Source organism: Thalia democratica, chromosome 3 (assembly GCF_965202585.1).
Source record: "Thalia democratica chromosome 3, ktThaDemo2.hap1.1, whole genome shotgun sequence".
Taxonomy (NCBI): Eukaryota; Metazoa; Chordata; class Thaliacea; order Salpida; family Salpidae; genus Thalia; species Thalia democratica.
This window is the reverse complement of record NC_139167.1, coordinates 59,201,798-59,214,530: the sequence shown is the minus strand read 5'-3', so window position 1 is coordinate 59,214,530 and position 12,733 is coordinate 59,201,798. Positions and strand designations below refer to the sequence as shown.

At 22.9% G+C, this 12,733-nt stretch overlaps 1 protein-coding gene across 1 annotated transcript; it reads left to right on the top strand.

Moving 5' to 3' along the window:
* Window positions 1–1,074: 1,074 nt before the first annotated feature.
* Window positions 1,075–4,809, top strand: LOC145831952 (lactadherin-like). The gene is made up of 4 exons (XM_082939310.1): window positions 1,075–1,362; window positions 1,650–1,811; window positions 3,634–3,782; window positions 4,450–4,809. The coding sequence occupies exons 1-4, from the start codon at window positions 1,080–1,082 to the stop codon at window positions 4,585–4,587; spliced, it is 732 nt and encodes a 243-aa protein (XP_082795436.1). The 5' UTR covers window positions 1,075–1,079; the 3' UTR covers window positions 4,588–4,809.
* The last annotated feature ends 7,924 nt before the right edge of the window (window positions 4,810–12,733 follow it).

Below are 12,733 nucleotides of genomic sequence, written 5' to 3'. Positions count from 1 at the left end.
AATTATTAAGTCTAAAATAAATAAGTAAGCTAAATTACACAACAAAATATAATATAAACAAACAACTTACGTTAATAGGAAAGATAACTAAATCAAAATTTACGGTTGTTAACTAACGAAAAAGATACATTTTTACAACTAATAATTACGTCACAATCTAAATGAGGCCACCTAAACTATTCAATTTGTACTACAAGAACATTAATTTTGTTTTTATGTAATCCATTCTGATACATTTGAGTTTAATTTTTTCACTCTTTGATTTTTACATTTGAGCTAAATCTGCTTCCTAATTCTATATAACTTTGATTCAATCATTACTAACATTCAATATATAATATACATGTTACACCAAGTTTCTGTGACTTTTATTGCCTTCAGCGCCGTTAAGTTTTATTGAATTTTATTGATTTACTAACTGATTGTTAATGTTTTATTTTTGTTCAGAATGGATTACATAAAAACAAAATTAATGTTCTTGTAGTACAAATTGAATAGTTTAGGTGGCCTCATTTACATTGTGACGTAATTATTAGTTGTAAAAATGTATTTTTTTCGTTAGTTAACAACCGTAAATTTTGATTTAGTTATCTTTCCTATTAACGTAAGATGTTTGTTTATATTATATTTTGTTGTGTAATTTAGCTTACTTATTTATTTTAGACTTAATAATTACAAATATCATATAATTTTATAACAGTCGGATTTAATGTTAAGTATTTCACCTATTAATAACTATTATCTGTAGAATATATCTTATTTTAATGAAAACATATATACACCTACTTTATTCTATGCTTCTATTCTCTCATTACAGTAATTATTTTTTTACAGAACCCAGTTGAAGTGTGTTGATTCGTTGACACACAGAAACATATGTTGGTAGAATAAAGGAAGATTACTGTATAATTTGTTTTTATTTATATTCCAGTGAAGTTACTTTACTAGGATCTTTTATTAGCAAACAATTAAAACTATATTTTGAACAGTTATGTATAATATCAAAATTAAAATACAAGTTTTGGTTATTGTAGTGCATTAAACTTTATTATTTATGCAGTTTTATAAACTTAGTAAAAATGATAAGATCACTTTCCATTTTGCTGATTTTGGTCGCCACTTTTGCAAGAAGCCAAAATTGTGCCGATTCGTGCAGGGTGGTGTGTGACGAAAATCCCCTAATAAGACACCCAAACCGAATCATTCACGGTAAGAGGGGTCAAAAAGGTGAAAAGGGCGAAAGGGGGCGAGATGGGCCACAAGGAATGACGTCACCTAGCAACACAGAGTTGACGAAAAACATCGAGGAGAGAGTAGTTAAGCTTGAAAACTTCGTGAAGAGCATACCTATAGAGTATAAAGGTATGAAATAGTGATTGGCAATTATCTGTAAAATATTAAGTTTTCAAAAATTTATTTTGTTTACTTTTTGAAATTTTTAAAGATTAGTCTACTTAAATTAAACAAACACATCTTTATTTTTTTTAAATAAGCATTAAAAATGTTTCTATGTTATTAAAAGAAATCAAAATGATCTTAAATCTATACTTACTAAGATCTCGTGATAAACTAAACAGTCAACAACGCTTAACGAATTATATTGTAACTAAATATACCTCTGTCTTGTTTTAAAATTTATAAATTTTCAGTAAAAATTTGCGGATCTGGAATGCAAGACAGAAGTTTTGTCAGGGACGAGCAAATATCAGCACCTTCTTATCATTCAAACAATGTAAGGCACCATCCTAGAACTGCAAGGTTGTTTGATGATACCAACTACGGATGGTGCCCAGACGGGATTAGAAGTCCCGGTTAGTTTTCAAAACTCTTAAAGGTTTGGTAAAACAAAAATTTTCAATATTTCGTTTACTTTCACCAAAATAACTTAATCAATACTATTATATTAAAGCTATAATTAAAACTGTACGTAAGAATTTTATTTTATTTCAAATTATTTTGATCAGGATGTAAAATATAAGTTAAAGGAATGTTTTAAATCAGTTTCAAAAAATTGAGTTGAATGCCATAAGCAATACGTATTTATTGACAATTTAGGTTAACTTTACCTAAACCTTGCACAACTCTTATTTTATTATTTATATCTTTTTCAATATCGTATTAAGTCATATGGTATAAATGTTTATTGTTTTAGGTTAAATTGTTTTCGTGTACTTATATACAGTTAAAAATAAATATAACCTTTCTAATAACTTGTTATTGGCATTGATTAGCTATATATATAAAAGCATTTTGTTTGATTGTTTCATAGTAGCTTTTTATATGTATTGCTTTAATGATAATAATTTTTATAAATGAGTCTTATTTAATTTTATATAATAAGGCTAGACAATATCATCAGTCGTTGGACCAGAAATAGCGTTATTTAAGTAATAGGTCTGATTTATTTGATAAAAACTTCTGTGGAACTATAAATTTTTAAAGTAAGTTACGTCCATAAAATCCCTATTGTTAAAATCAAAAGATGACAATGTACAATTTTTATAGTATTTATAAATTTATAAAAATAAATACATTTATAAAAATAAGCATTTTCCAAATAAAGAGCTGTACAAAACACAATATAATAATCGATTATATTTATGGAATGATTGATTGAATTTAAACTTAATCATGATCTTTTATTTATTCGTTTTTTGTTGTTTTTTTTTTGATAGTTGCTTTTAAAATTTGATGCGGTTTCGGTTGCTATTTTTTAGATTTGATCTATCACTAATTTTTATGTATTTAGTTTGCTTAAGGTATACATATTAAAAAATTATTTATAATTGAAAAAAAAGTTTAAATTTTTCGTAGACATTAAATATAAAATTAAAATAGTCTTTATATACCATTTGCAACTTAATATCAAAAGATTATTCATTTTGTTTTATAATTTATTACACAAAGCTTTTCAAAACTATACGAGTTTCATTGTCAAGTGATAAATTTTAAATTAAAATTCAAAGATTTTTTGTAAGTGAACACCTTAATAAAAAACTTTAAATTATGACGTATGAATAAATTCAAATAAATACAAAATTTATAGATTTAGCATGTTAAACTAAAGCAAAGATATGTTAATTACTTTAGTTTTACGTGATAAATCTATAAATTTTTATTTATTTGAATTTATTCATACGTCATAATTTAAAGTTATTTTTTAAAGCTGTTCACTTACTATTTTTTTTTTTCAATTTATCACTTAACATTGAAACTCGTATAGTTTTGAAAAGCTTTGTGTAATAAAATATAAAACAAAATGAATAATCTATCTATATTAAGTTGCAAATGCTACATAAATACGTTCAAAAACCTTCCTATAAAAGTAGTCTTTGTTTTATCGTATTTATAAATTACTGTTGAACACAGCAGGTCACAAATCTACTTAAAAGTGAAAATTTTGAATTGAAAAAGTTCGGAAAAACAATTATATAATTTTATATTTAGATAACGATCAATACTGAATAAAGCCAAATATTAGTTGGTTAATATAATAATTAGTTAAAAATATTATTTTACAAAAAATAACATTAAAGCTAGTATATGAAAGAAAAATAAGAAATATAAAATCAATTCAGTTTAAAATAATATAAAACTAAGGTCGGTTGTACAGCAATGTATAGATTCAAGTAGATTATAAGAAAATGATGACGTTGCACGGAGTTGCGACGCAGGGAAATTATCACACAAATGAATGGATGACGTCATACCAAGTTAGATACGCCAACGAAAGCGGTGGAGGTTTTACTGCTGTAATGGACAGCTCTGAACAAAGTCCCAAAGTTAGTTTGGCTCGAAATATTGCTATATTGATTTACTTGATTTAGAAGACACATACTTTTAATTATAAAAATTTAAAGTTTAAGGATTTATTACTTTTTCTTTAACTTAGACCATTTTTCTTAATAAACAAACTTTTAGGTTTAAAAGAATTTCTAATTTGAATAATATTAACAAAAAAGTTTTGAAACCATCAAAAAAATGACATAACTTTCTATTTTTTCTTTTAATAAATAATAAAACTTATTTCAAAATGTAAATTTAGTTCTCGTCAAGTGTTTATGATAATCAAATGTTAATGTTAAATTTCTGTTCATCAATTAAAACATTAAGAAACTTGTGTTGCTTTTAACCTATTATAAAAATTTGATTTTTATCATTTTTAACTATAATTTTAATTTTATTCATAAAATCTATATGTAATAGTAAATCTAAAAATAGTTTAATAACTTATTTACTACTCCTACATATGTAAATTTTGGTTTTCTTTATTGAAAAGCTTAAAAAAGATTAGTTTTATAGTTTACACAATACTTAAATTAAAAAAATTGTTAAATAGTCATCTTACTCTACTAAAAAAACACATTAGATCTAATCAAGCTTTAGAACTATTAGTTTGAAAAAATGTTGAGAAAACAAATACAGTTATAAGTATATAAATAATATCAGCTTTTCTCTGGAAACACGGATAGGAGAACACCTAAAGTAAATAATTTCGAGCAGCCAATTACAGCTCAGATATTCAGAATTTATCCAATCAGTTGGCATTCCTATCCTACCACGAGATTTGACTTTGTTACCTGTTAATTTTCAGGGACACTTTCCGGAAAAATTTTAACTACGGTTGTTTTTTTGATAGTTTAAATTAAATTGTATGTTTTTATTGATCTCTTATAATTAGATGCTAAACCTAAAAAAATTATAAACCATTGTTCTTATTTAAATTATGTCAAACTTAAGCTTTTAAATAATGCTATACGTTTTGGTTTTAAGAAAACACATACAAACCTAAAAAAACGCTTTTGAATAACCTGAAATGCTTTTGAAATATGAAAAAATTCCTTTTATTAACTTTGTAGAATTCATGTTTGCTATAATTGATGTCTTATCGTAATAAAAATTATTTATATTTTGTTTAGAGTAGTAAAACAAAAATTGATTTTACAAGTATTTAATTAATTTTCAAAACCTAAACTATTTTAGTTATGTCATTACGTTAAGATAATCATCATTCTAACAATAATATTAAGTTTTTCTAATTAAAGAAATATTTTTGAGTTTGTTCAAAACTGGCAAACCAAAGAGAAAAAAGAAAAATAATAAACAAACTTATTAAGTTTTTAACAAAAACTTTTAAAGTTTGAATTTATCGAAACATTTCTTGTACATTTCATTCGATTTTTTATTTACTTTAATGTGTGTGTATAATAATTTTTTAAAGACTTCGAAACGTTTATCGACAATATATATTACAAAACTATTTGTTTTATTTTTGTTTTTTTTATTAATTAAACAAAAGTTCTTATATTTAGTAGACAAAAATAACTTTAGAGTATATATTTAAATATAAAACAATAACGTTTACCACAACAGTTCTGCAACTAGTCCAATAAAATTCTTAATTCTTGAAAATTTAAATTGGCTGACCTGAATATATCATTTTTATTTTCTACCTAAAAAAGATAGACTTATGCAACAGCTTGAAATATTTAAAAACAAAATTAAACTACTCAGTTTGAATAACTTATATTTTAAGCTTTTTATTATTTGTTAGATATAAAGTTTTGTAATAAAGCTTTTTTTATTGCATTTAAAAAAATTGCTTGAACAATTTTTCTATACTTTCCTTATTAATTAACCAGTGGGCATAAAAGTTAATAGTGTTATTTAGTTTAGATAAAATTTGTTTCAAAAGTATTTACATTTTTGTTCAAAATGTCTAACAACTATTTAACTATAAGTTTCGTATAACGAATAACAACTTTATTGATTAAAAATAAACATAACTTATTTAGTAACAAAAACATACATTGTAATTTCAATTTTTTTTTTTCACAAGTGTTTATTTTCTTAATTTCAATAAGTTGACATAATATATTTATGACGTATTTCTTTACATAAGTACCACCAAACTATTCAAGTACGTATTTTTTATTTTAAAACTATATAGTTGTAACAACATTAATACTACCTTTAGTACCAAAATACTTACATTTTTTTATAATTAAAAGTCGTTCTTCAGAAAAAAAATGTACTAAGTTTCGTTTGAATGTTTTGAGACTTTAATTATTTAGTTTCAGATTGAACAAAATAAAGTAATAAATCTTTAATTAACAAGTTCTCAATATCAACAACAAATTGCAAGATAGCATAAATTTTGTTATTGTTTGTGTTCGTTTAAAGACAGTAAAAATATTACGCTTAATTGATTGGCTATAAAATTTCAATAAACTTCGATTTAAAATAAAGTATTTTATATGACATATTGAGTTTACAATTGTATTAAACATTTGTTTTAGTAGTTGATGATAACTTAGTGTCTTCAACTTAGATATTAAAAATTTCCTTATTGGTGTTTTAGATAATAGCTAAGATACACATCTTCTTTAAATATGTTGCAGTATAAGCGTAAATTTATAATTTTTTATAACACAGATTATTATAAGGATATGTTAAAATCAAATAATTGCATAAAAATTAAATGTTTTTTTATATAAGAATTAAATTTTAGTTTGTTTTATTATATTTTTTTCAATAGATACAACTAAACTTTAAATTATAAAAAATATTACAAATAATGTGTTTTATATAGGCTTTAAAAAGATAGTAATTATTTATTCAATTATAGTTAAAATAAAAACCATAATTTATTAGCACTAATATTGATTGTTGATTTTCAATTCATACCTTATCGCCAATGTAATTTTGAAAAAGTACTTTAGACTAATAACACTGTGAGGATGTTCTAACAGTATATCAACGCATAAATATTTAATCATTTATATCGTTCACATTACAAACCTCTATCGTCTACTCAAGTAAAATAAATTATTGCATATTTGAGTGTAGTTTGGTTGCTGAAGATTTTATGAGTTTACATTGCTAAATACTTGATTATACTAATAACTTATTTATAAAATATTAATAATAATACATAAATAAATATATAAAGATAATAAAAACTTATTTCGAATTGAAAAACTTTTACATATGAATATTTTTTGAAACTCTTTTTTTAAATAACAAATTAGTTGCAATTTCATTTATACTTGTAATTAATTATGGTTATATCAATACTAATGTTAAAATTTGTACATGAAAACGTGATTATAGGAAGGAATTGACTAAATTTACATGTAGCTGTGATTAAATTGTAGAATTATACAAACGCATTTTTGTAAAAATATACTCTCGTCAAGATTAAAACAAAAGGCTTGTTATAAATAATCTTTACACATACACTTTTTCATAAAGTATTGATCGTCAACATAATAAAAAGTTTACAAAGTAAAAAACATTAATTCAAAGCTTTAAACCAAATACAAAATAGAGTTTCCAAAATAAATTAAAACAAGTAGTTTTGATTGTTGATTTAAATTCTATTAGAAAAAAAAAAGGTTTTATGCTTTGTACATAAAGTTTAAAATAAAAATTAATAGTTACCTTTATGTTCCTACATATACTAAAAAAAGCGGATTCAGTTTATAGGTCAAACTTGAGCATTTGTGTTGAAAATTCAAATATTGCGAAATATTTCAGAATTCCAGGTTACAGTGCAAACGAGTGTGTGAAAGTACATTTGTAATTAGAGCGGTTAATGACCCGTAAAAACACGGCCACCCAATAACAAACAGATTAAAAGATTTGCTCAACAGGTAAATTGTCCATCGTATCTGTGTGAGAAAAAATGACTTTATAAGGAAAATATCTTATATAAGCTGGTGGACTTTTTTATGGCCATTATATAAATAAGTTTAGTAGAAACAAAACTATTTATGTGAATTAGTATACTTCAATTGAACCAAGCTTAAGCGTTCTATTTTTATTTGTTTAACTGAAAATTTCTAACAATTGCGGAATATACCTACTAAAGATTATACTTATTTAGTTGAAAACTTACAACTAGTATGTTTTTATAATTATGAACTAACAATTTAAAATGTTTATATAAGTAAGATACTTAAGCTAAATGTTTTGTTATATAACGAGGTATACTTATTAAGAACATTTTTTGTAAATAAGTTACAAAGTTGAATTAAAACAAGGGTTTACGTAAAATTAATTTAAATAATTTGTCATTAAAATATAAAATAAAGCTGTGCACAACTAGTTGAAGTTGTTTATAAATTTAAAAAACTAAAACTTATATGTAGAAGCTGAAAAAATGAAAGTTGTATTAAGTATTTATCAAACAAACACAGCTGCCTGTACACAGCACATATTTAGTCATATTTAGGCTTTATAACACAAACAAACATCAAAATACTTAATCTAAATATAAACAAACCATTTACATCAAGATAAATTATTCTCACCTGGTAGTAATAAACTTCAATATGTTATACTTTATCTTACATAATTATTAAATTAATAAAAATTAATAAAGTTTTAGAAACATACAAAACACAAAAGTGGGAAATTCCAAAAATAACTTTTGTTATAATTGTTACAATTACAGATTTTTATGTTTCGCTTTGTTTTTATTCACACTTTTATACACATGTTTGTAAATAGTTCTGTATTTTCTTGTTTATACACTTTAGTTTAGTTTTTGATAATATAGACAATTAAAATAAACAAAATAAACTAAATTTTCAATTAGTTCATACTTTTACTCACAACAAATTAAAAACATTTACAGTTCTAATAAAAACAATCATACTTAAAATGTCTAAAAATCAAGTTTAACCTAAAAGTTTTAATTTTATTGTTGTTGCATAACAAAATTTATTATAATAAATTACGAATGCAGTACTAAACGAAATAAAAAGTTATATGGAATTGTTTGACAAGTAGGGAAACTATTTGTATATTATATTTTATAAAAACGTAAAAAAATTATAAAATTAATTTCAAAAGTTTTACCACTAAATATTTTAAAACTTAATTCTTTAGAATTATTTATAATTTTCTTTAAATCTTATTAATTATAGTTTTATTGCTAATGCAGAATAATAGTTGTGAACTAAGTGAACAAATTCTGTGAAGCAATTAAAATTTTAAATTAATAATAATGAATAGTGCATAAATATTATTGTTTTTGCAAGTTGCCTTTGAAGTTTTAAAACAACTAATAAAATTTCATATGTCATAGTTACCACATCTTACCATTGATAAATTATATTTAAATAGTCGAATAAAACTCGGCTTTGATGATTGTTTTCTTTTTTTTATGAAATATTATGATCTAACGTTTTTGTATAAACCACTAATCTAATTTTGAAACATTCTATTTAAAATCAAACTTAAAAGTAGGAAACAAGTAGGTGAATGAATTAAGAAATTTCAATACTTTTATAAATTTTTCTAACAAAGTGATCAATAAACACAAATTAAATTTTTTCTAACAGTACTTTTCTACTAAAAAAAAACCTTTTCTAAAATGTAATTTATGTTTATGTTGAAAATTTACATTTTATAAATGTTTATACGAGCTAAAACAAACATATTTGAAGAACTTAAAAAGAGGAAGTTGTGTAAGTTCTTCAACTGTTCTGTTTTTCGTCTCAAGTTTTATCGAAAACTGAATTAAAAAAATATTTTTCTAAATCCTAACTATGACATCATCAATTATTATAAAACGACATACTTAGCAGAATATAATAACTCTTTGATATTTTTTTTCTAACTTGCTTACTTCAAATACTAAAAAAGATAGAATGAATACCTTTTTGGTTATTAGTAATTTAACTTAGATTAAAAAAATTAAACAAAGTTGTTGATGAAAAGTACACTTACTATACTGTTAACAGTTAAATGATATCGTCTTTATTTGTCTTGTAATATATTGTTTCAAGTGTTAGTGTTATAAATTTATTTAAAATTACTTTGTTACTTTTCGGTTAAGTATTTTTTTGTTAAAATTTCTGCCAAAACACTTACTACGATTTTTAAATTAAAACAAAATATTTTCCATTTTAAAAACTAGTATTGAAAAACATAGTCTAACTATATTATAAACTATAGTTGTTTTAAACACATTTTAAACTATAAAAAAAACTGTTTAAAAATGTTTTTTGTTTAGTGTAAATAAAAAAGATATGCTCTAGATATTTTCATAAACTAAAAGTTATCATCAGAAGAAGCACTTATAGAAATAGAGATTGTTTTATAAAGATAGTTACGTGCCAGGTTAACCACATTTGCTATTGTTACGTCACAACTAACACGGAAAAGCGATTTGTCATCCACAGGAAGTTTACTGAATGTCAATGTGTGTGTAATTGAAACGGATGTGTAATAGAAGTTTTTATTACAAAAGACTTAAAAAAGTGGTGTATGAAAACATTTTAACTTTTTTAAATTAACAGTAGTAGTAATACATTCTATTTAACTTTTTTGGTTATATATAAAAATATGTATACATATGTACACGGCTATAAACAGAAAAATAACCCACACATTAAAAAAACCTAGATTGTGTAAGTATCAAATTTGAACCAAACTAATATAAAGATTAAACAAATTATGAGGCGCACAAACAATGAGGTTACGTAAAACATTACGTTTGTGAATTATGAAAGCATTTAAAGAAATAATACGATTTTTATATCACGTTCAAAAGTTAATCTATAAATTACTTAAAATTACTTTTGTGTACAGCATTTGTTTTAAAGTTTATATCATTCAATGTAGAAATTTATTTACTTTTTGTCAATTTGTTTTCTTAAGCATACCATTGAAAGTAGTTCAGTTTATAATTGATGGTTTCAATAAAAATGTATTTTTTCAGATACAATATTTTACAAAAATTAAAAAACTATTTAAAAAAGTTGTAATAAGTTTACATTGTGTATCATTGAAAATTACTTTTAAGTTTTTAATTTTATAGGACAATGTGTCAGGTTCACATAGAAACGCTTGTTGAATATAAAAATAATACAAAATTCCTTCTATAATAAATTTTATTTTATTAGTGTTACATCATAATTTGATAAAATCTAGTTACGCTCTGGATAGTAGATTAAAGTTTGATTGACAGCATTAAATGATGTGATTAGATTTTATAAGCTAGAAACTTTATGCATTTAATGCCCTTAAACAAACAAGTATTCTGAAAATCATTTTGCATTTTTTACATATCAACCAATACTTATAATCGTTACTTTTTAAGTTAAATAAGTTAATTTAAGTATTTATTGGTTTACATTTTGCATTAATCCAATCTTAAAACAAGTTTAAACTGTTCAATGGTTTTTTTAATTAAATTTATAAACTTAACTGATAAAACTAAGCGTTTTAATAGATATAGTTTAACTAATTTGTTTTAGTAAACAAAGATTACTGAAAATTAGATTGCTTGTGTCTACATAGGTTGAGAACTATACCTTTTAGATATTGGACTAACGGTTTAAAATTAGAATAGCTTACAAGTTTTCAAATAAACTTTTTTATGATAAATTATTAAAAAAGTTTTGTAAAACAGTATAATGGTGAAAAATACGATTTAATTTAACAAAATGAAAATGTTGCTGTTTGTAACAAACGGTAAGTTTTTTGCAACTATAAACTAAGCGTAATTGTTATAAATTTAATAAAATGTAACAGAAAATTAAACTAAGGATCACTAAGGTGTAAATTTAGCTATAATGTGTTAAATTTAATTAAAAAAAGATAAACATAGATAGTTAAACACATAAAACGTAGTTTTGCGAAGATTACATCGGGTTTTATAATTTTATACTTAGAATTAAACACAAATTTAAAAATGGATTTAGAGCATTAAACTTCTAAAGATTTAAGTCACAAAAACTGTTTTTTAAACTATAGAAAGTCTTTTGTTTAAATGTTTGGAAAATAAACTGAGAACAGCAATATATTTTCAATATACAATTTAGTAGTTCTTATCATTGTCGATAAATATGTTATAAAATTAAAACAAAAACTTACTAGAACAATTAAAAAAAAATTTTATACTATAAATCTTAAAAGAAAATTGTGTTATTCTGAGATAGTTGTTAAAAATATTGCTTTAAGTACAGCTGAATCAATGTTCAAACTACAAATGTAAATAATGTGCTAAAAAATTAAAATAGTTTTTTTTTTTTCTTATACCTGCATTTTTTTTTAAATTTCAACTTTTACAGTCGAAAACATCGAGCCTAAACTCATTTCAACTAATGACAAGTAAATTGGTTAATGATGTTTGCACAAAGTTTAGTGACGTACAAATGATTTAAACATCTGGTTAAATTTTCACTATTACTTATACTTGTGAGTAATGTTTTAAATAACAGTTATAACGCATTAGTAAAAAATTTTCATTTAAGTGTTGAATTGAGTTTCATGTCGACTTACTGTTACGAGTTTATTTAAATTTTTAAATTTATCCGTTAAGCTTGTTTTATACTATCTGTACATAAAACTTGTAGACAATTTATTTTGTTTAAAACTTTACACATGTAAAGAAAAACAAGTAACGCGATAAACATTACTTTATTTAAAACAATAGTTTTAAAAAGTATTTGAAAAATTAGATTTTAAACGAGTAACAAACTAAAATTTTAAATTTCTATCTAAACTTTGTATCTTCATTTATTTTTTTTCAAATTTGAAAACTAAAAAATTAACTTTTATTAAAAAAAAAATGTGTTTTTATTGGTTTCAAACTATTGTAAATATTTGTGACTGCTGAATTATTTAAAAAGAATTATGCATTCCTTAACCTAGATTGTATTATTAAGAGGTTTAGCTACTAAATTGAAAAAAAATTAAATAATTAAGTCGAAAAAGT

Coding starts and splice junctions, on each gene's coding strand:
- LOC145831952 (XM_082939310.1), top strand. CDS start 1,080: ATGATAAGATCACTTTCCATTTTGCTGATTTTGGTCGCCACTTTTGCA. Junction 1,363..1,649: donor CATACCTATAGAGTATAAAG/GTATGAAATAGT, acceptor ATAAATTTTCAG/TAAAAATTTGCGGATCTGGA. Junction 3,783..4,449: donor GCTCTGAACAAAGTCCCAAA/GTTAGTTTGGCT, acceptor AAATAATATCAG/CTTTTCTCTGGAAACACGGA.